Source organism: Epargyreus clarus, unplaced genomic scaffold (genome assembly GCF_041222505.1).
Source record: "Epargyreus clarus isolate Ecla_fem2 unplaced genomic scaffold, WU_Ecla_fem_2.2 ptg000015l, whole genome shotgun sequence".
Taxonomy (NCBI): domain Eukaryota; kingdom Metazoa; phylum Arthropoda; class Insecta; order Lepidoptera; family Hesperiidae; genus Epargyreus; species Epargyreus clarus.
In genome coordinates, this window is record NW_027332223.1 from 606,790 (window position 1) to 632,262 (window position 25,473).

The 25,473-nt window shown below is 34.8% G+C and overlaps 2 protein-coding genes across 2 annotated transcripts in view; both read right to left on the reverse strand.

The window, feature by feature from the left end:
* The window catches only part of LOC140748214 (uncharacterized), a 32,750-nt gene extending 20,331 nt beyond the window's left edge, over positions 1 to 12,419 (reverse strand). Inside the window, exons 1-8 of the mRNA XM_073080974.1 lie at positions 12,059 to 12,419; positions 11,528 to 11,659; positions 5,522 to 5,601; positions 5,250 to 5,342; positions 4,439 to 4,496; positions 1,599 to 1,688; positions 879 to 1,027; positions 564 to 612 (exon numbers count right to left, since the gene is read on the reverse strand). Of these exons, the coding sequence (XP_072937075.1) occupies positions 564 to 612; positions 879 to 1,027; positions 1,599 to 1,688; positions 4,439 to 4,496; positions 5,250 to 5,342; positions 5,522 to 5,601; positions 11,528 to 11,659; positions 12,059 to 12,217 (810 nt within the window). The 5' untranslated portion in view covers positions 12,218 to 12,419. The remainder of the gene's footprint in view (positions 1 to 563; positions 613 to 878; positions 1,028 to 1,598; positions 1,689 to 4,438; positions 4,497 to 5,249; positions 5,343 to 5,521; positions 5,602 to 11,527; positions 11,660 to 12,058) is intronic.
* Positions 12,420 to 12,770: 351 nt separating this feature from the next.
* Positions 12,771 to 25,473, reverse strand: Bmcp (uncoupling protein Bmcp mitochondrial). The gene is made up of 7 exons (XM_073080306.1): positions 25,051 to 25,473; positions 23,655 to 23,802; positions 21,881 to 22,085; positions 16,503 to 16,760; positions 15,907 to 15,996; positions 15,462 to 15,706; positions 12,771 to 15,068 (listed from the first exon to the last, which is right to left on the reverse strand). The coding sequence occupies exons 1-6, from the start codon at positions 25,112 to 25,114 to the stop codon at positions 15,587 to 15,589; spliced, it is 885 nt and encodes a 294-aa protein (XP_072936407.1). The 5' UTR covers positions 25,115 to 25,473; the 3' UTR covers positions 12,771 to 15,068; positions 15,462 to 15,586.

The window sequence follows — 25,473 nt, forward strand, 5'->3', positions numbered from 1 at the left end:
TTAAAAAATAACTTTTTTAACATATAGGTACATAGTACATACCTATATGTTTATTTTTAGGTCATGCTAATATACAAAATAAGTATTTTTGAAAGATTTATGCTTTCAAAAATTTCCTTTCCTTTCAAAGGTTTCCTTCATATGGCAAAAATTCTAGTTCATGAATGTAAAATAAAGACAGAGTCTACAGTAACGCCTTTATAATAATTGTAATATTGAAATCCACTTTCCGGCTTGCCTGTACGACAGGTAGGACAGTGGCCGGTCGCGTCACCGTCCGTCATAGTGTCATGCATTTCGTTACCCCGCGGCCCATCCGCCGTGTTCTGGCAGCCAACTGTTTGATCTGACGAACGTGACTAACCTGACGTCGCCATGACTAATACAACTCATTTGCTAAACGAATTATTAGCTATTCATAGTTCGAATTAAGAATTTAAAAAATAGGAAGCAGTGTCATTTTTTACTTACTTTCGCGACAAGTCAAGTTATACGACCGACTATAGAAACCATGTTAATGGTCAGCAACCATGTATTTGACAATAGAAAATAAGATTGCTTACATTACCAGAAGTATTGCATCCTTGTGTTCGGCACTTTGGTTTTACTTCTCTGCAATATACAATAAGGTAAATGGATTGAAGTAGAAAATATAAGAATAAAACATTTAAAATTTTGTAAAGATACAATGATTTAGGGTCCTGCGATAACATAACTTACTGTTAGATCAAGTGAGGGATTTACTACTGCACCGAAGACATCCAGCTTCACATCATTCAGTTAGCATTCAAATAACTATGTGATACCAAATAGAGTTGCCCAATTTATAGAAAATTAATTTTAAGTGTTAAATTTACCGGTCCAGTAAGTATACATACGACTGTGCATCAGCAGTCCGCCTCTCAGGAGAAGCGTGGTCCTGGTCCAAACGGAACCGAGGTGACTTGACAGACCCATGGCATTTTGAAGATCCAAGTTTTGGAGAATCTTTCGATCTGTCCGAAATTATTATGGGAGGCGACGGCGGCTGAAAATTAATAACTATTTATCTAGAGTTTTATAAATCTAGAAAAATAAACTAACTTAAATATTATACAAATAACAAAAGTGCAAGTAAACTTAATTCTAGAACTCTCTGAACACCTGCAATTTGATATACAATAGCTTAAGAATTTAGTGCTCGTAATAAAGAAGACCTTTTTAATAAAGAAGAGTTTCTTTCGCCGCTTCTCCATAGCGAAATAATCTCGGAAGCCGTGAAAGTTTGTTGACGTACAAAAAGAGTTATATACGAATTAATTTTGAATAAATGTGATTTGAATTTGAATTGTCCGTTTTTGGCCCAGTCCCTTATACAGGTACGTTTATAACTCACCGCGATTCGGAGAGGAATTATATCATAGGTGTTTTACTGGTCCAGAAAACTAAGATATATTGCATAGAAATGTGATTCTGAGCCAGCGTACGGTTCATACCAGGACAACATCGCTGTTATAAATCAGAAAAAGGTACGTAGCAATACTACTGTTAAACTAAATACTTCGAGTGCTTCACTGGATTATGAGCATCTCTAGAGGTAAGTCAATTATTACACTTACGCGATCAATAAAGGAGACATCACTGCTTTTGTCTAATTTAACTTCATATAATTCACGACTTGTGTTCGGGGTTGAAGTGATCACAGTATCCTGAAAGTAAAGTACGTGTGTTCATAACATGATTTATTCAGTACCTCAGCATTGATTCATATTCTTGCTAATTTGTGCCAAAAAGAAAGAAGTTATTAGAAAGGAGATTCCAATCAGTCATATGGTCAGTAAGATTTCGTGCACATAACTCAATAATGCTAATGACCCTCATACACTACAATAATGATATTCTGCTTTGGTCCATACCGTAATATTTATACGAATAAATTTAGCGTCATTTCAAATATTTTTTTTATTATACTAAAAAAATATTATTGCTCACCTTTTTAAATACACTTTATTAAGATTAATTGGCGCGGTAAAAATATATACACAAAGATGCATAACATAAAACTTTATTACAACATATGAAAACAAACTAAATAAAACTAACAAAAACAGCTAGGTTTGGAACTCTTTTTCATGTATCTAACTGATAACAGAAAAATATTTAAGGTGCAATGTAGGTTAATTCTGGACGCAATACATGACACTCTTGAAGTCAAGTAATTCTAGACGCAACATAAAAGTACTCGTACATTGTAATCCCGTTGTTCCGAACCCATCACAAAACGTAACGTACCGAACCATGTTCCAAACATAAAAAAAAAATCATTGAATTCGTGTCATTCTTGGTGCAAGAAAAATATTCACTAAATCCACCTGAGTTTGTACATGAAATATAAAATGATCGTAGTCACGCAAATCACGCAATCACGTCATTGAAGTCATTCTGGACGCAACATATTGAAGTCACGTCATTCTGGACGCAACATACTGCAGTCACGTAGTTCTTGACGCAACATATTAAAGTCACGTCATTCTGGACGCAACATAATGCAGTCACGTCATACTAGACGCAACCTAAAACAACGTTAGTACAGTCCGCGCCAAACTGCTAGTTCTCTGATATAGAAATGAGTCGCGTCGCCATAGCAAATTGTATGACTATACTTGCTCGCAAGAAGTTCAGAGCGGAGTAGCAGTTTGGCGCGGACTATACAGGTCTACTCAGCTCTGGAGGACTCGTCGCCGCTGCCGCCGGGCCAGTGCAGCGCGCGGCGCGGCTGCTGGCGCACGCACGCGGCCGACGCGCACGACGCCGAGTCGCGACACACTTCGTGCGCTGATATTGTGTCCCGCGACACTTTGAGGCCACTCGCTTCGGACGCTTCTTTTAACTGTTGATATAGACAGTAATCAATCACAATTAGATTATTCCAATTTCAGGCAGGTTACTGAAATCATACGCGGAAGGAACTATAAAAAAGTACATTAGTAAGAAATCCCTTCTTAAAGACGGTGGAACCCTTCATGGTTCGACTTCAGAGGTCGCCACTACATGTATATCAATTGTAAAACAGATGCTCTAAGCGTTGCTATGCTGGTCTGGGCAGTGGTAAGGTCTCTGCCTGTATCTCTACAGTTACACAAGAGCTTTTAACTTTGCCCTTACAGATAAGAGGTACATAGAATCAGTTCAAGTAGAATAACAACCGAATTTGTGATTTATAGATATCAAGTCACTAAGTTCTTTTACTGCCTCAATATCATAAACAAGATGCCGAATGCCGTAATTCCACAAAATAAAAACGATTTATATTAATAATCAACCCCATCAACCTCTTAGTATTACCACAAAATAAATCGTTTTTATTTGTGGTAACACTAAGAAACATAAATAAGTAACGAATTTAGACTTCTCATCTCATAGGCATCCTAGTGTAGGATTATTGATGTAGTAAGGGCTATTAGGTAATCTGTAACTCGAGCATAGCAGTGGTCCTTGTGGTACCTTGGTCTTAGCGTGTCGCAGCTGCCGTCGCATCTCGCGCACGAGCTCGTCGCGGAAGTCTGCGCGCACGGCGAAGGCGCGGCACTGCTCGCCGAGCGCGGCGCACAGCTGCCGCAGCGAGTGCAGCTCCTTGCCCAGCGACACGTTGCTCTCGCGCAACGTGCGCACGCTCTCCGCGCTACACTACTCGACAGTGCAATGTACATATTCACGTTTAATATGTACGATTTATAAGTAGTTGCTACTGATTAAATTGTTTTTTAATGAAAAATCTTTTATTTTAATTTTAAACAAATATAAAAAAGTCAGCCCTTTCTTCATACATAGAAAGTTAGAAACTGGTACCTATTTAATTGTCATATAATGCTCTATGTCTCCAATAAATGGTATCTGTTAAATGAAATATAAAGATTAATGTTGTTAAGAAAAATAATTATACTACTTTGATGCTCTGAGATGTCCGGAATCCTCGTATGTCGTATAGGAGTTTAAGGTCTAGGCTAGCATCATAAGCGTATCTGCTATAATTTTGACTCTCTGACAAAATATTCCAAGATAATAAAAAAGCTTATCTTAATAGAACCTACCTAATTCTAATCGATGGGTAAAGCAAACATAAGAAAATGTTACCTTCAAGCTGTTCTCCATTTCCTGCAAGCGTTCCTGGTACTCATTGCGTAGTAAAGAGCTGTAATCCTTCACAGGCGTTATGTCCGCAATCTACACCACCATGTTAATAATGTCCATTTGATTTAACCATACTTAGCTATTGAACTATGACACCTCTATAAAATTTTAATGAATTGAAAATTGCAAAATAATTCAGGTCTGTTCATATTAAGTTTGGACCAAAGCAGAAAGTTACGATAAAGTTATTCGGCATTTTGGGAAGATACTCTAGAAAATATTTTATTTATTGTATCTTTGTACAAATTACTATAATTTAAGGTAGTACCTGCATGCCAGGACAGCAAATGTCTGCCGTAACTTCCGCATCAAGTTTTGAGACATCTCTGCAATTAATAGTTCTCAATTATTATTTGATTACGGCGATATATTTGCAGAATATTTCGTTCTATCGGTGTTTAAGTCTCGAGACATCAAAGATATAAGAGCTATTAAAACTTTTTCACGTTTCAAAAGGAAGTGGTATTGCTACATCGGCATCCATAAGACGCGACAATCTAAATATATTTGTCAGTTAACGCGCTGACGGTGGTTTCCGCAGTGTCTCACTTTTCTGGGTTAATGGCTACGCGTGGCGTCGCCGTAAATCTGGATCCTAATCAAAATGTATGTTTCTGTTGTGTTTTACAGTTCGTGTTCATGAATGAAAGTTGGGACAGAACACATTTACATAAACACACGGACATTTGAAACTGAACGTTTTAGTAGACTGTCCCAAGCAATGAAGTTGATTGACCGAATCTAAATATTTTGAAGATGTTTGTGTTTGGGGATTTGGAAAGAAATACGCAATCAGAAATAACAAGGAAGTCAAAACAAAAATCTGTCGATACATGAAAATTGTTATGAGGCTTGTAAAAGTACTTTTGTAGCTATTTTTACTGCAATTTTTAACCGTTGGATTGCAATCTGTACCACGCAACGTAGAGCAATAGATGCTTAACAACCCAAAATCGATGGCGCAAGACAATATCGTATGCAATATTTTTTAACTGCACTTAGTTCTCTCTTTTATAGTCAAACAAATATATGTATAGTCAATTCTCTTACAACTATTTTGTACATAACTGAATACTAACGGAGTATGATACTGGCTCAAAGACATCTCTTTTCTTAAAGATATGATGGTTTGTTCATAATGCTGTGCATCCTTATTCAATCTCCGTATCTCCCTAAAAGTAATGTGGAATTTTAAAGATACTGGTAAATTGGGAATCATTACCTACATTTCTGAATTTGGACTTTCGAAATGATACAAGGAAGCATTAAATGCTCTTTTCCAAAAGTAATAATGCAAACTGATAAATATCTAATTTCAAATATTTCTATTATTTCATCTGTGTTATCTTACCTATCTTTTGCGATGATTTCTTTTTGCAAGTTTTCGTTGCACTCCTTTAGTTTATCGCACGACTTCTTGCTTTTATCTCGCTGCAAGGAAGAACACAAATATGTATCTGTCCTTAGCTTTGAAATATTTCTTATAAGAAAACTTTACGCAAGTACTAGTGTAGTAGGCATGCTCAGACAGCCTCAAGTAACTCAATATTAAAAGTTGATTATTGATTAATGTTGAACCAATTTTGTTTCATTTTATTGAACAATTAGTGACAATACCGTGTAAAGCCTACGGCATCCATGTAGACGTAATGTTATTGATAAATATCCTAACAATATTAATAAAACTACTTAACATTTTACATAATTATATTAAAAATCCAATCAATACAATAAACGTACAAAATAAAATTATAAAAAACGTGTGTAAAACGTTGTAGCAAAATTACAAAATTCTTGCTTTCTCCAGATCTATTTTCATGTGTTTCCTAACATCGCCTTGGTCCATATTTTCTTGCCTGTAAAAACATTAAGTGTTAAGATTACTGAAATATAAACAATGAACGTGATCTGTTTTTTTTTAGCTTTAGCTTAATAAATTAATCAATGATTAATTATGACGATAATAATAAACAGGTGTTTCCATAAAACGATGTGGCATATGACTCGATCAGCCATAATATGGCTTTGACTTATAAAAAAATAATACAACCAATTTCAAACCAGATTAGGGATTTTGATATTAATGATAAGTTACTGGATATTATCGGATGAATTTAAATAGTAAAGCGTTTTATATCACTTTAGTAATTAGGCGACGTATTAAAATTCAAATGCCATTTTTGTAGGAATTCATCTGTAGAAAATCAATTTGGAAGTCAATGAATAACCAAACATTAGTAGGGTTCTATAGAAATGAGAACATTAGGTGATTTGTCCAGAGATAATTCTCGTATCGGTAACAAGTATCGTATGTCTGTTTAAGTTACCATAGATCAGTTCCGAATATGTCAGATTGCGTGACCTCGTTGAAGTGTATGGTGTCGAGCTGGCGGCGCGGCGCGGCGGGGTCGCGCAGGCGGCGCAGCACCTCGAGCAGGCCGCGCAGGTCCGCGTCCTTGCGCGCCAGCCGCCGCCGCAGCGCCGCCGCCTCCGCGCGCACCTCGCACTCCACCTGCCCGCCGCCACGCACGCGCTTTACCTTACGCTCTTGTTGTTGACTCGATCGCAAGCCCTCGATCCAATGATATCATCGGTTGGATCAAGTACAAGGTTGGTTGGTACAAGGATTCCGGCTGCATTAGTAACCAGCTAGACGCCGAGACCATACTTGCAGCCTTGTAGGTGCAATTAAGGAGATGATGAAAATTTAGCTCGCGGACTCGTTATAGTTTTGCTCGCGAATCGATCCAAAAAAACAATAAGTGACGACGGGTTCGCGTTTTTTCACCCCAACCGGCTCACTACGCCTGTATTATAGTACTTACAGGTATGGATAGGGTTGTTGCGAATATCAGCATCAGCATCAGCATCCGCTGATTATCAGCTTTCTTTTGAATATCAGCATCAGCATCCGCATCCACAACAAAAGATGCTGATATTTAATGCTGATATTGAAATTGTAACGTGTTCGTTGAAGGCGGGACCGAGCTTAAATCACGTGGAGTTTTAGCCAATCACAGAAGTTTAAAAACACAAGCTGTCATCAAACAATCATTCGATTGTATTGACAACGTAATCTGGTCAGACATCAATAACTTTCGATCATAGTTCAATCAATCAATAACAGAATTATGTATTCAATTCATAATGCCACATTCAGTGAAAAGTGCAATATGACCAAATATTTCGTTATTGAACAAAGATACGACACAGTTAGTTTTTGTAAAAAAAATAACACATAAATGCCGACTTCTGTGTCACTGCAAAGTGGAGGGTAGCTGAAGTGGATGTTGGTTTGGTACATGGTTCTGAAGTCGGTGCTAAATATATTTCGTTGGATAACGGCGTAAACAGCGTGTTCAATATGAGCGCCGGCTTCGGAGATATGTGCTGAGCCAAAATTTGTTTCAGTTGATTTTTGCTTTGTAGTGACATGGAAGTCGATTGTATTTTTTAATTATTTTTTTTTCACCTTTTTTAGTGATGACATACTAAAAATCTTACAAATGCACTAGTCGCCCTTACGATTTTTAAAAGTTCCCCTCGATTTCTCTGGTCTGCCATCATCAGACCCTTCTTATAATGGAACTACTTTGGAAATATCTTTTTTTCCAACAAAATAAAAATCATCCAGTTCGGTTCATAAACGACGAAGTTATCCGCGAACAAACATAAAAAAGACATATTATATACGGTAGAATTGAGAAACCGCCTCATTTTGTGAAGTTGGTTAAAAAATACTATTCTCATAAGGGTACATAAGGTATATCTCACGTACAAATACCTCAGTATAAAATATATTTATACTAGCAGAACCCGCGGCTTTGCCCGCGTAAAGCAATATTATATGACATACAAATAACTGTAATCGTAAATTTGTACCTAACAATTTTAACGATAAAGAGCATTAATATTTAATTAATAAAAGCTTTTTTTTCCGTCACTGTGTACCTAAATTGGTCAAGCTTTCTTCAAAAACATACACGAAAACTCTAATTAGTGTCCAATAATTAGAACTTTCTTTAAAATATAAGTTTCATGTAGGATACAATAATTATTATTTACACTATTCCGTAGGAATCGTCTATGTTATATGGGGCCTTACATACAGCGGTTCTTTCCAGGGTCTCTGGCTGGGTGGTTAGAGCTCCCATTCTTGCCGCCCGCAACTCCAGAAGTCCCTCTTTAGTCTCGTACGACAGGCAGGGGATACGGGGTAGCCCTGTTCTAGCCCAAAATTTTAATCCAAGGTCTATGTGTCTACCACATCACCATCACTAATCCACGCATACCCACCACAACCATACCCCACGGCAGGACAAAATGTTGGCACGCAGTGTGTCCAAAGTAGTTGCGATGTACCTAATCAGTATACCAAAATTTAGGCTAAATTGAATAAACTTACGCATTATCATATATGAAATTTGCACCCCTTCAACGTTGTTGTGTATTTGTCTAAATAGCCGTTATCTAAAATTTCACGTTTTTAACTTCGAACCTAAACGATTCCCGTATACATACATATAACACTTTAGTAGAATTTCAAAAACATTTCTATGTACATATGCATCATTAGATACTTTATCAGCAAATTTCTGAAATATAATATTCAACACCAACGGTCGGCAACCCGACACCCACGGGTGGTGTGTGGCTCCCGACTTTCCCTTGTGGCCCGCGGGTCTGCGCGTTACTAATAATTGGCCAAGTGCAAATCAAACCCGCACCTGGAGGGTTCCGTACAACCAAAAGTTTCATTTTTTTTTTAATTTCTAGTATTTAATATTGCAGCAGCCATTAAAGTACACACATTGTGAAAATTTGAACTGTCTACCTTTAACGGTTCAAAAGTTAGTTGGAAAAATATCGAATAGCAGTTTGTGCTGTATGGGGACCCCTTTTTGTTTTCAACTTTTTTTTATTTTTATTATTTGTTATTATAGCGGCCACAGTTATGCATCCTCTGTAAGAATTTCAAATGTCTATCTATTACAGTTCCAGAGATAGAGCCCTGTGACACACGGACAGACGGACAGACAGCGAAGTCTTAATAATAGGGTTCCGTTTTTATCCTTTAGGTACGGAACCTTGAAAAACCGCTGTTCTGCACTTCAGCACGCGCAATACATTCCCATGTTAAAAATATATGTTATTTCGGCCCGTGGAATTTCGGCCTACACTAAACTTCACTGCTTTTTTCTTCTATGTTATTTTTTCAGACACGCCAATGGAAGTAACTTCAATAACGGTTTTTAAAGAAACTTTCTTTACTAATAGTACCCTAATGGGGTTGATTGTTGAGTTGCTAAAAATGCTGAAAAAGGTGGGTAAACAGAAAGGCATAATTCATAAACCCTTTTATAGCCGTCTTAAGGGTTGATCTAAAAAAGCAGTGACTCAGATGCTTTATTGAGTCTAATGATAATTTTTCATAGTGGTTGCTTCCAAATTAACGGATTATAAAATAAAGTTCCAACCCCTATTTAACGACCTTAATGGGTTGATTTTCAAAAAATGGAAAAATAAGTGATATATTATTTACAACCAGAAAGCAAAATACCAATTTTCATAGACTTTGTTTCAAAATCTGCGTACTTCCCAACAAACTTTCAACCCCTATTTAACCCACATAAGGGTTGATTTTCCAAAGACGGTAGAATTAAAGTTCCACTATATCTAACCAGTAAGGCAATGACTAACTTTCGTTGTGCTAGCTTTCAAATTGGTAAATTTTAAAATAAGTTGTCAACCCTTATTTTACCAACTTAAGGGTTGATTTTCCAAAAATGATGAAAATGGTGTTTAATTATTTTCTATCGAAAACCCAAATACCGATTTTCATACAGTTTACATCAAAACTGGGGGACTTTCATACAAACTTACAACCCTTATTGAACCCATATAAGGGTTGATTTTCCAAAAATGGTAGAATTAAAGTTCCACTATATCTAACCAGTAAGGCAATGACTAACTTTCGTAGTGCTGGCTTTCAAATTGGCAAATTTTAAAATAAGTTGTCAACCCTATTTTACCAACTTAAGGGTTGTTTTTCCAAAAACAGTGAAATAAGTGTTTAATTATTTTCTATCGAAAATCTAAATACCGATTTTCATACAGTTTACATCAAAACTGGAGGACTTTCATACAAAATTACAACCCTTATTTAACCCACATAAGGGTTGATTTTCCAAAAACGGTACAATTAAAGTTTTACTATATCTTACCAGTAGAGCAATGGCTAACTTTCATAGTGCTAGCTTTCAAATTTTAAAATAAGCTGTCAACCCTTATTTTACCAACTTAAGGGTTGATTTTACAAAAAATGGTGAAATAGGTATTTTATTATTTTTAATCGAAAACCAAAATACCGATTTTCATAGAGTTTACATCAAAACTGGGAGAATTCCATACAAACTTACAACCCTTATTTTACCCACATAGGGGTTGATTTTCCAAAAACGGTAGAACTAAAATTCTATTATATCTAACCAGTAAAGCAATGACTAACTTTCATAGTGCTGGCTTCCAAAATGGAAAAATTAAAAAAAAGCTGTCGACCCCTATTTAACCACCTTTAGGGTTGATTTTGGAAAAACCCTTAGATTAGATTTTTATTACTTTAAATCAGAAAGCTAAATACCAATTTTCATCCAATTTGCTTTAAAACTGACGGACTTTCATACTATCTTTCAACCCCCATTTAACCCCTTTAACGGTGGAATAACAAAAAATCCGTTCTTAGTGCGCATCTACATTATAAAATGAAGCTTTGTTTCAAATTTCATGATTGTAGCTTCAGCAATTTAGTCAAAACCTTGATTAATACGTTTTGAACGTGAGTATCTTTTCGCTTTTATATATATAGATTTAGTATTTTTAAATATCAGCATCAGCATCAGCTGATATTAATCTGAAAAAATCAACATCAGCATCAGCATCAGCTGATCTAGTAAAAACCTGCATCAGCAACAACCCTGGTATAGACCTCGCCAAACTCCTAGTCCGTTATGAAGTTGGTGCGAGCAAGTGTAATCATACAATTTGTTAAGGCGACGCGATTCATTTTTACATTCAGAGCGGACTAGCATGAATTGTAAGCAGACTATACTAAATTGAGCACAAAATTATAAACATAATAGTTTATGCTAATTATGCCACCTCCAGGATTTAATGTGACACAAATTTTACTAATTTATCAATATTACATAGATGCCGTAAACTTTCATAACCAACCATTAGGTAGGTATCTATGAGGTAGGTATAGTTTATATCAATGAATGTAACCTAAAAAAATAATTTAAAATTATTTCACATGCTCCATCTAATTTCCATGCATTCTTTTAAAAATAGAACACACCTCAGCATGGCGTCGCCTCTCTAGCAGCAGCCGCGTCGTGACCTCCCCCTCCAAGTCCTCGACGGCGCGCGCCAGCAGCGCGTTCTGTCCCACCAGGTCGCCCACCCAGCTTTGAAACAACTGCACTTGTTTCTTCCGTGTACATGTGGGTCATTTATTAATTTCATATCTTTAATTTATATAAATTCTCGTTAAATTATTAAAACTGGACATTATTTTGGTAGTAACTATGATCCAGGTAAATTAATAAAATATCTGCTTACTAAATGATATCGGTCTAATTTTATAGACACGATTGTGCTGCGATTTTATAAAATTAAAAAAAAAGCAGTAAAAATGTAGGTAATTTTCCAAATTATATGTAGATATACTGGCATTTTATGTACTTACTTAAATAAATCTTGAACAAATAAACTTACATAAATGTACTTATCTTCACCGCGAACACGATTAAGACAAGACCCAATACAACACTAAACTCCTGACTTGCAAAGGGTAGATTAAGACTCATGGTCCAAGTGCGATAGCTACCTGCAGTTTATTGGAGCCGCCGGCGCGGCAGATGAGCGCCATGCGGGCCTCGTAGGCGCGCTGCACGTCCTGCAGCACGGCGAGCGACGCCGCGCCGCCGCAGCCGCACCCCCCGCCCTCCCTCTCCGCCACCTCGCACTCCACCACATTCGCATCCATTTCGTTAATACATACGAGTAATTCTCAAATTCTACTAGGAATATGCATTACGTAATCATTTATTGGAAATTAATATTTTGTAATATATTCTGTTGTATATTTGCTATCGTATTTTTGCCTGTCAAGCGCTGACGTGTCAATTGATATATTATTTTTACGCGCGCTTTTGTCTCCAACCAAATGCCAATTTTTTTCATCGAAATAATATCTTATTTAAACATTAATAAAAAAATTAAATGGCTTAAATAAAACCTTTCACTCGAAAAATACAGTTGGCCATAATAATAATAATAAATAAAAATTGGCCATATTCGTGATAAACGGCAGATAATAATGGAATTAATTAAAATTAGTTTTGAGGCTTCGATCACTACTAGTGATCGAAGTTTTGAGGTAAGTACGTAAACTTTTCGACAATTATTTTATGAAATATTTAGTTGAAAGTATAATATATAATTGTATACTTCTTTTTTACATACATTCTAAGAACTAAGTATTTCAACATTAATTGTATAAGAGTTACGCAGGTGGATATTAAAAATAAAACAAGAGATACACAAGTATGTATATTTATTCGAATAGTTAAATTTGGCTAATTCTTTGTACCTACATTGATTACATCAGTTGCGTGACCGAGTCGACATCATTCTGTACGTCTTAAGCTCATGAAACCTCGTCAATGATCAAAGGTCACCGCATAGTCTACAATATTTACATTACATGCCATTCTGATACGTGAGTTAAAGTGATCACGATAAAAAAAATGTTATGAAAACTTTGAAATAGGAAATGTATTTTATGTAAGTGATCAGTTCAGTCTATGGACATTAGAATCTTTGATCAACCCAAAGTCATTACATACACAGTTCTACGTTAAAATACTCGTAGTACGACTAAACCTATTTAAAGAAAATTTCACTTGAATAATTTCATGATGCATGCGATTGTAATAGACCAACTTCGCATCGACACTACGTATGTATCTAAATATTTTCTATGTTTCATATGTATATATTTAATAAGAATACCAAAGGCAGAGTAAGCAAAACATCCCAATTTGTCTTTGTCTACATTTTTTAAAGATTTCCTCACCGAAATTATCAATTAAAATATTTTCATAATAACTTTGGTTCAATCACAAATTAAATGCAACCATGCTTAAATTGTATACAAATGCAATTTGTTTCACTGTTTTACTAGTTTACTTTTTTATTTCGTATTTTACTCAACCTCAGAAACTTTACACTTACGACTAATAAAAGCATAGAAAAAATAAATACAGAAAATTCTGGCACATCATCATGAAAACTGGTAGTGTCATGTCGAGTTTATGGCTAAATAGTAAGTTCTTTCCAAAATGCGAAGACGACTTAAGTCAGTCTTTATAAATCATGAGTATAGTGTTAAAGACTATTAAACAATGGGCATCGACATTGGGGTTTTCTTTTAATGCAGGGGATCTAAATACATTCAATATACTAATCTAAACGACCTAGAGAAAAATAATAAGTAACATAGTAAACCATCAATCGAAAACAATAGCTTAAGTACCATTATAAAAATTTTACACGTCTTTGGCTTTGGATTCCCAAGTTCGATTCCTAGTTGCATATCTATTGGATACATCTTTTTTGCTACCAGATTAAAATTGGTACTTAATTTGACAGCTGCAATAAGGAATTCAAATTTTAAATTAAATGATTAAGTATACAAACATTTACATTTTACTATAATTTTCGGCCGATGGTATTAATGTTACAGCATTTCAACTACGATAATCCCAATAAATTGGACGGTTGCCCTACAATTATACCCAAATCCATAAATCTGCTAACTACTATGATAAAGAGTGTTACCAGGTATAAAATCTATTAAATATAAATGTGAATATTTCAGTATTTTACTTATTTTCTGTCAATATCGGATGCTAAAAAACTGTTACAGTATGCCTATAGCTGAGCCATACACTTTAGTTAAGAACTGTGGTAACATTTGAGTATACGGATATCTCAGTAGCCTGTCAAAATATGAACTTGAGTATAAGTTACATATGAAAATACATCAACTATAAAAGGAACCTACAAACATACAATTTTCACGAATGAATAAGACTATTCGATCACTAAAAATCAGCTAAATAATGTTACAACATTGTCTACTTAATCTACGAAATTATTTCTACATCTACGTTAGGATTTTTAGATCTTTCTAGGAAACCTACGGACCATAATTGCTTCTAACTCTAATATTGTAGTGGTATGATTCTTCAGAACGAAATTTTAGTGGACAAAACGTTACAGCAGATTATGCCACTTCTTAAAGAGGTTATTTACATTTCAAAGATTTCTTTTAAGTAACAATAAGTTACTATTTTCAAACAAAATCACTTATGAAACTTTGTCGGAGTGAAAGTATTAACCTCTCCAAACATTGCAGATAAACTATAGATACAAACTATACAATGTCAAGCCTCATACATAAATAACATCTGAAACTATTTCATGCTTCCGACACTTAGTGTCTCCGCCATCCCTGATATGTTCCGCATAATATAAATTATCATTAATAAGCGCAATCTCATTAAGGAGTAATTCAGGAAATACAATTTCCAAATTGCGAATTGTGAAATCAATACAAAATGCATAACATAAATGTATTTTATGAGAGTTTACCAGTCATCAAAAATTATAAGTATAGATTTAGGATCTCTTTAAATGTGTCAAAAAGTAGTTTTCTTTATTTACATGTATTTTTGATTGTTGTATCCAGTTTAATCAATATTAATCGCGTTTCAATAAACCCTTAATCATTATATTTAGCTACATGCACGAAGAAGCGGCGTCTTGATTATCTGAAATAAAACATAATTCCAATTTAAAATAATATATTTTTTTGTAAAAAAAAAAAAGATTAAAATCAGAGAATTAATTGTGTTACACAGATAGGCGCCCCTCGTACAAGAGTAAAACACTCATACTCAAATTAATTATTTCACTCTCTGCCAAAACAGATCAATGGATTGCAAGTGGTAGAATCCATGGTTCAACTCCAGAGACAAAACCGACACTGCCATTTCTGTTTAATAACAGAAATAATCTATTTTTATTTGGGTATTGATTATGTCCATGATTATGTCCAACGAGTATTAACTTGTTTGCTACTTCAATAATATACAAAAAATTGTCAGTGAATGAAATCATAACAAGAAAACATAATTTCTATGCAAGTTGATAACATATCATACCTCATTGAATGTTCTCGACGCACGAAGGCAGCTCCATCCTCCACAGCGTGACGTGTTCCATCGGGTCCTATATTCTACGAAACAAGGACGTTAGCGTGAATCCCGCGGGAGTGCCACAAGGAGGGTTAGTAGAGCCGCTTCAGCTGCTCGTACGTGATGAAGAAGATGATGTTCCACGGACCCATTCGCAACCACGTCGGCACGAAGCCCTTGTAAAGTGCTAGGAAACCTTCATTTCGAACAGTCTGCAAAAAAAAACAAAAAAAACAATTAGTGAATCAAATCATAAGACAAATAATCTTAATCTTGTAATTTCTATTTATTTTTCACTTCTTATCTATAGTGCGTGAGAAAGATATACATAATATACGTCGCCATTTAAGTTTACGTGATTTATTTAGACAAATTATAACAAAATTATTATTAAACAATATGTTACATTTACCTGTAAAAAGCAGTCTATAGTTCCCTTATATATTCTTTGATTGACTTGCGCTAAGGGATCCTTAACATTTCTTTGGTTCATAAGTCGCGTCTGAAATCAGAAATAATTTGGATTTGAATAAGTATATGGTTAAATGGTGTTTTAATTTTACGATTGGTGTATTATGCATTGGTAAAATAGGAACATAATTAGCGGTATTCATATTTAACGACCCTTTGAACAGTTTTAAGACTAATTGCCAATAATGTAGGTAATTATAAATTATTGTATCTGGATCTGATGTAAAAATCGTTATCAGACCCCCTAGAGATTTATTATGACTTTGACGACAGAGAATTTTGGGGGCACTAAGGTTAATACATCTATAGATAAGGTTATAATGTAAGAATTGCGATGTCGTGTAGAAATTTTATTTTATTTGGAATATGTTCCTGGGTATGTTTTGACGATATTGATCGGAATCATAATTGGATGGATATGTGTTTAACTTATAGCCTCGGATGACGTAGTGGTATTTCAGCGTTGTCCATCGACGGTCGAGTCGCAATATGTTGCTATAGATGTATCACAATGCACGGGTTACGTCACGAACGTACCCGGATGACATCGAGCGGCGTGCTGGCGACGGCGCTGCCGAGGCTGGCGAGCAGGCTGGACAGCAGGTGGTTGAGCGGCGCGTCGCCCAGCGCGGGCGTGAGGCGGCGCTTGCTGGCGTCGTAGGCGGGCAGCTCCACCGCCGCGATGAGCGCCGCGCGCTGCGACGTGGGGCCCACGCCGCGCCACAGCCCGCGCACGCCCTCCACGCGGTAGATCTCCACGAAACACGCCACCAGGTTGCGCTTCTCGTCGCCCACCTGACCCCACAACGTCACACCGGCTTATATATCGAATTTAATCTTTAGTACACCGAGTATCATATATATCATCATCGACCCATTGCTGTCCCGCTGCTGGGCACGGGTCTCCTCTCAGAATGAGAAGGATTAAGCCATAGGTCCACCGCGCTGGCCGAGTGCGTATCGGCAGACTTCTCATATCTTTGAAAACTTTTTTTTTAAACTTCTCAAGCAGGTTTCCTCACAATGTTTTCCTTCACCATTTAAGCAAGTAATAATTAATTTCTAATACACACATAAGATTGAAAAATCAAAGATGCGTGTCTGAGATTTCAACCTCAGACCCCTCGATCAAAAGGCCGAGATTCTTAATTACTAGACTATCACTGCCGAGTTATATATTTATAACGTGATATGGCATGACATTACGAAACGTACAGTTAAGAACAATTTTATGATAGAAATAACGTCACATCTAATAACTATAAATAACTTAAATAAAAAACTATATATAAATAAATATTGAAAATAGAATATTTCCTACCATATAACATAATAACAGGGAGTCACGCAATATTGACAATTACCTACATAGTGATGAAATGTTCGAAAATGTATAAAATAACACAGACAGAAAAATACGTACAATACCCTACAGACCAATATACGAACAATTAATCAACACATACTTATAACGGACATACAAAAGTAATTTATATTTTATTAACGGTGGTATTCACATAATGTTTATTCAGTCTTAGCAATCAAGATAATGTGTAACAAGCAAAGTTAATTCGTTTGTATTATATTTGTAATTATTAGACTTTATTTTTACAGACACTAAACATGACTCGTAATGTGCATAAATAAATACGTCATTTTTAATACTCTGTCATTTATAACTCTTGAAATTCGTAAACAACGAGATGTTATTCACTTGACCGCAGGGTCAACAGTTGCCAAGATTTTTTCCAATTTAGTATTCAATTGTCACAAGTATGTATCATCGTTTATCTGCACAAGTAAAATAATTTACATATCTTTCTGTTCTTCTAAAATAACTACCACTCATATGAAACGTAAAATACAGTTTTATTTTTCTAAGTATATTTCGTATATCAACCTATGAAGCGGAATATTTTTGTTACTTTGCGTGTTCAAGTAACATCAGTGATCAGTCAAATATTGAACAAACTTTCAAAACTGAATGTACAAGTTTCAGTTTCCTAACAAGTAATTTATTCGACGTACATTTTATTACTTTGTGCGTGATCTTGGGCTGAATTTTATTGACGTTCAGTTTCACTTGGCTTACTGTCATTATCAATAATTCAGCATATAAAAACGACTATAAAAATTGGCTACGCAGGCAAACATTTTTGTTCTTGCGAAAATAGGAAATAACAAAAACCTTCAAAAAGAGTTAGATATGAATCAATTTCGAATAAATGACATTTTAACTTGAATTAACAAGTAATTAATTTAAAAAATCAAAAACCCGACTGCACCAAAAAGGCTGAAGTAGAATTTCCAAAAGCAGTGAAATAGGCATTTCGTTATTTTTATCCAGAAAGCTACATACAAAGTTTCATAATACGAGTAGGTGTCTGCTTCAAAAACAAAAGATGTTCAAACAATATTATCCTATTTTAAGTTCTTATTAGTGATCGAAGTATTTTATCCTCGTAGTGCTCATTTACGCTATATAAAGAACCTAAAAAATGTGTAAAATTCCAGCACGCTTAAGTTCAGCGGTTGCCTTTTGCGTCGATCTCTGGTACAGCAACTCACTCATTTAGTCAGACAGTCATCTTGATGTGTATATACGGGTATATATGTACTAGCTGACTCGGCAAACGTTGTGTTGCCAAATAAATAAATAAATGTTAAGGGTGAACAACCCTTATCACTTAGGGGTAAAAAATATAGATAGTGGCCGATTCTCAGACTTACTGAATATGTATATAAAATTAGGTGAAAATCGGTGAAGCCGTTTCGGAGGAGTACGGTAACTAACACGAAAATTTTACATATAAGATATATTATATAACGTATGTGTAATCTCCTCTTAATTTCCTGTATTTTGACACCCTATTCGATAGGTTTGGTTAACTTTTTTTAAAACGTGTTACTACTCGTATTTCGCGAAAAAATCCACCATTTACTGTCTATAAAATATATAACTTCAGTAAATCAGAGTTTCGGTCATTATTTCACCTCGATAGAGGTAGAATTTCATTATTTTTATCTAACAAGCCTGATGCAAAATTTCATAGTGTTTGCTTCAAAATTGACGATTGTTAATCAACGACATAGTTGCAGATTACTTTACACAAATCTTAAAGTATTAACATTGCCTTGCTTATATATATACGAGGTGTGCATTTTTGTTAAGGAGAACTTGCAGCTTTTCGATATAAAATATACAAGATGTCCAAGGAAAACTAAAAATATTTTTAAAGTTGTACCAAAACAAATGTCTAAAACCACTCTGTATAGTAGAAGCATATATAATATGGCCACTAAAATATTTAATCATCTACCAGATACGATTAAAGATCTCAATATACAAAGGTTTAAATCAAATATAAGAGAACGGCTTGTAAATAAATGTTATTACAGTATTGATGAATATCTCAATGATAAAATATGTTGACATTATTGCATGAATTTAAATTTAAGATTACTATTCCGTTACCGCTGACATCAAATTGCTTATTGTGATAATTACTTTTATTATTTAGTATTAATTGTATTGTATTAATTAATAAAATGAAAACCCTGTGACAATTGTAAATTATATCTTATGAATAATATGAACATAATATAATAATAAATAATAATTAAAATAACTAGAATAATAATAATATTATATAAAAATTGCACGCCCTTAGGGTATACACAGAGGAACTACCATTGTTAACACCATCATTTTATGTACCTGTTGTTTTAGCAATAAATTACTGATTACTGATTACTGAACTTTAAACCCTTATTTTACCCTCTACGGGGTTGATTTTTCGGCAGGCGATAAATAAGTGCGTCCTTGTTCCTATCCAGAAAGCCAAATACAAAATTTTATAGTAGTTGCTTCAAAATTAAAGGATTTCAAAAAAACTGTTTTACCCTATTTTACCCTCTTTAGGGTAGAATTTCCAAAAGACCTTTCTTAGTACTTATTCGCGCTATATAGAGAACCTATGTGCAAAATTTCAGAAGTGTAAGGTCTTTGGTTTAGGCAGTACGTTGATTTCTGAAAAATGAAAAAGTCATTTAGTTAGTCAGTCAGTCAGTCACCTTGCTGTTTTATATATATACAAATATGTTTTTATAATCTCCGTTTAATTTCCTTTCATTTGATACCCTACTCGATAGGATCGGTTAACATTTTTTTTTTAAATGTGTTACTATTTCGCGCCAAAAATCCGCCATTTTGTTTTTTTCTTACTAACACCTATCTAAGGACACTCGGGTCATTGAGACAAATATAATGACATCTTAACTGTTGAAATTCATCCAGCCGTTTGTTAGATCGGATCAAATAAAGAAAGACAAACATACAAGATACGCGCGAAAAACATAACCCTTCCTTGGCAGTCGGGTAAAAAATCGTTCACACATTTTTTCAAACTATACAGTCTAGCTATGACACTAATATCAACAAAACATACCTACATGGTGTGATTAGAATGTTTTGAAACGACTTGCGTAGAAGGAAAATACTATTCTATCACCTAAAGGAGAGAGAATAATATCTCTCATTCCCATGTCGCAACTTTGTACGGTCTATCTTATCAATTTAATCAGTAAAGCTTAGCATCAAATCCGCAAGTGATGGCAAATCCTATTAAAAATATAATAAAATATATTTATTTCAGTACACAAACACTAATAACTTTTACTATTACAGTGAAACCTGGTTAAGTGAGACATCAAGGGACCTGCAATGTCGTTTCACTTATAGAGGTATTCCACTTACCCAGTGTCTCAGATATACAGGTATAAATAAATATCTGTCTCATTTACAGAGGGTTCCATTTGAAAGGGAATTTGTGGGTAGAATAAGAATGAGTAAACAAACAATGTTATCTCAGTTACAGAGGTTTATGCATATAAAATTTACTCGCTGTCTCAGTTATAGAGGTAACTATGATGATAAATCGAAAGAACAAATCCCAGATATAGAGGTTTACCTCGTCCCACTAACAGAGGTAATTCAGTGTCAAAGTGTTGGGACCTCAGCATGAGTTCCAGTTATGGAGGTTTCTCACTTATCCAGGTCCCACTTAACCAAGTTTCACTGTACTTATTTTCATTAGGTACCTTTTAAAACTTGTTTACATTAGTACGCAAAATATTGTTAATTTATTTATATTTCATTCACCAACTCATTGCTTAAATTACCAATACTTAATTTTAATAGTCACAATTTATGAATTTCCATAAACACATTTGTCCTAATGTAATTTATTATATTTTTTATATATAAAATGAAACATGAGATGAAGGAACTTAGTGGTTCAAAGTTGGACTCTCAATCGAGGCGTCCAAGGTACGAATTCCAGACACAACCTCTGGTTTTTCAACACTAATGTTCTATTAAGACAACTTACATGCAAGAGAGTTCTTTAAAAAATAAAAAAAGATGTGTGAAGTCTACCAATTCGCATTGGTCAGCGCGGTGAAGTATGCCTTGGATCCCTATTGCTCAGGCGAATGGTGCCCAAAAATGGCATAGTAATAGGTTGACGACAAATAATGTGGAGTGCGTAATTATGTAGGACATACATGCTGAGTCATAAAATTAGATAAGATTAAGTAACAATATATTGATAGTTATAAAACTGTTTCTGTGATAGTTATAAAACTGCTGAAAAAAAATCTGAAAGATTGTCTGTGGTAGTAGATTTATGGCTTTATACTCGTACCTTTTTTTTTTGTTGACGAGGGGGAAACCTTCAAAATATGCTTATAAAATATTGCAGACAAATAAAAGACACATTCCCATAAACTTTGTAATATCTTTACGCAAGGACGATTTGAATCAGAAGATATTGCAATAAAATCGCGAAACAAACTTTCCTAAACAATTTTAACAACATGGCTACAACTACAAAATCAAAGCTTAAAGAACTCACTTGCATCCGCACTTTGAGCACGTCAGTGGGGTTGGCGATGGCGCTGGAGAGCCCGCCGGCGAAGGCCGCGCAGAAGGTGTTGGTGGGCAGGTGCTCGCGCGCGCCGCCGTCCGCGCGCCGCGCCGCCAGCGCCTTCTTCAGCGAGTAGTACGTGCCGAACTTGATCGTGCCGTACGTCGCCTGCCGCAGCACCGCCGGCCATATCCTGTGCAATATGAAACATGTATCACGGAGCCGTATTTACTATCCCTTAAAGATAAATAAGTTAACAGAGTAAACCTGCACATTCTGCCATGATAAGAACTTAACCAGCCATATTGTCCATAGGTGTTTTTGATAACTATTGCAAGCTACTTCCAGCAGCAAAACCTTGCGAAATCTGCGAAATCTAAGGTCTAAAGAACAAGTGCATCTTATGAAATTCAAACCCTATCATAAAATAATAGATACAAAAATCTAAATTAACACTTTTAATAATATCAAGTTAATTGCATTACATAAAAATGCAAATCAAATCTCTTTTGATCTTTAATTGATGTAGCACAGGTTATTATTTTATTGGATACTCTTTGCCTTTGTATAAAAAATCCATTGTTATAGATTCGCACAACAGGAAAACACCTAATTATAAAATGAGGAAAACTATATGAAAGTAAACATATAGAATAAACATGAAAATTATACATAAATAAGTTCACAAGAGTTCAATGTTGTTCATCTCAAGTAGGTCAACTATCATACTTAAAGAGATAAATATTATTTCAAATGTTGCAAATCTTGGTATTCTCTGATATAATTTTGAAGACTAATCTACCAATTCTAATTATACTTTCACTGTTATAATACCCATTGATCTAAAAACGAATGCACGTAGGCTATGCATCCAATTTAAATGTGCTACAGTGCAGAAAAAATTGCCCTAGCAATAGAATAAACATTAATTATGTGAACAAATAAAAAATTAAACCAGTGTGTATGCCAGCTGTTATAAATCAGAGGTGAAGTGTTGTTAATAAAATGCAAGGACAATGTAACAATAATTTAAACACAATAACTGTTATGATAAATCTAATAAACATATTAAGTTGCATTGTGTCATTTGACCCCAGTTCATTATGCAAGCTTTTATTTCATAGTACGTTCCTATGTAATTCAATAGTTACACTACAAAAGTTTAAGTATAATAACACTGAATTAAGACAAAATTAGTCTATGAAATAAACAAAACAAACAAGTTGATTAGTTTAGTTTATTATACAAAGCAATGTAACTAGCACACACTATAATCAAGTTAATTATCAAGATTACGTAGAAAATGTATGCAAAAGGCATTACAACGAAAAGGGAAAACCAGATAAAGCAACCACTACGATAGATATCTGATGTAACTTGGTAATTACATCATAGTATCCTAGTATTGCAGACAATACAATAATAAACAAAATATTGAATCAGTTGTGTTATGGGTAATGATTCCATATTATCACACCAAAGTTGTCACTTGTATTATTTTTATTACAGCTACCTACATAATAACTTAAAAGGTATATTATAAAGTGGAAATGAAAAGCTGACTTACTGATATGGCATGTAGAATCTTAATTTATGTCTAAACATAATAATCATAATTTTTGAAGCAAGAAGCAAGTAAGTATAAGGAATTACATAAAATTGACGGCAGAAAAGAACAAATGGCTATCTACAAAATCACTTCTTGTAGATAGTCATTTCTTTTTTGCTGCCGTCGATATACAAGTTTTCATAACTCACATACCCACAATATAGGGCTCTGACACCCTCTTGTTTAGAAGTCTTCACGAAGCAGTCCACCATGCCAGTGTACCTCAGCTCCACATGGCGAGGGTCTATCTTCTGCCCCTGGATCTGGAGACGCGTCTTTGTTGTGTCAATAGGGAATGTTCCTGGTGGACAAGGCATGAGTTATTATTTCATTACAGGGTTCGGGATAAGCCAATAGCCACCATATAAGTATTTTTGTGACTACCATCTTATAAGTTAAATGGTATCAGCAGATAATTAACAATGAAGCATCTGATTTAAAAAAGAACCCAGACAAATTGAGAACCTCCTCGTTTGTTGAAATTGCTTAAAAATGTTTCAATTGATTATACAGAAAAAATATATTTGTCAGATCGCCGAGCCTCGCGTCTGACCGATATGGAAATGCCAGATGGCGTTCCTTCATAGTGCACCAACTGCTTTCGGTTCCAACAAAGAAGCACACAAGAAAATAATAAATTCGGAGCCGATGGATTTACAAGTCCACACGCCATCAACGTCAATTGTCAACTCACTCTCAAAAATGAAACAATAATCATAGTTCTTATAACAAAAAGGCGACACTTGCAACCCCATCCGGAGTTACCCGCTCCAAAAACTCTACGCTCCAAAAAGTCTACTAAAATAATTGTTAATGAAGTAATTTGAATGGAAATCATAAAATAAGATTAAATACCTTCAACTCAAAATTAACTAAAATTAATTGAAAATAGTAGCTCGCGCCGTTGAAATGAAATGAAATGAAATGAAATATATTTATTTTGTATAGGCCAACGGCGTCACTTACAAATTGTCAGTTACAATATTTTCTTAAACTACTACCGGATCGGAACGCGACCTCTACTGAGAAGATCCGGTAAGAAACTCAGTGGGTTTGTCTTTTTTAATTTTAAAAATAATTATTCTCTTTTTAATTTTTTTTTAAATGCCATTATTTTTACACATAATTAATATATATATTCAATAATGTTATTATTAGGTTCTCATGAAGTAATTCACAGAGGTAGTTATAACTTCAATTAAAGTTACTAGTACTTAGAAATAAATAGTAAATGTAGATAATTCTGTTTTATATTCCACATCTAAAATTACGAAACACTGTTTTCGGCTAACTTAAATGCAAAACAAAAGTTATTATTTAAATAGGGGTTTAGTTGCATAAGAGACCAATAACTACAGTGATAAAAATTAAATTGAAAAATTACAGTTAAAATAGGTTCCTTCATTAGTATGTATATTAGTATGTATTTAACGAAAAAATAAATACGAATAACTCGTAATTACGTACAATATTTTAAGAATACAAAAGTCTGTAAAAGGGCATCAATCCCTAGATTAGGTTATAAAAATAAACTTAAACGAAAACTAACCGAATTCCGCCACAATTGAGGCCAAGCCGCCATAAATAAACGGTCTCCAGTCCCGATCTCCCATCACACGAGACCAGTTTCCAAGAAATCGTCCAGGAGATCACTAAGCCGGTTGAAAAACCAATAATTTACCACTAACACTAACTTCCAATCATAAAATTCAGATCTCGATGTCACATTCACAAATTACTTCGATTATATTCCCATTATCCAGTCGCCACAAATAGATCGGTACTGGTAGACGGTCCGCGCTTCGGCTTTGAATAGTTTTTCACGAATAATTCTCATTTCGCACAACCACGACATTCGCACATGAACATGGGTGTGTATTACCAAAGCATGCGGTATTGTAATTCTTAGTGAGTTTATCTTGTTATTATAGTATTTCCTTTTTGTTTACTCGATATTCAATAATATCGATAT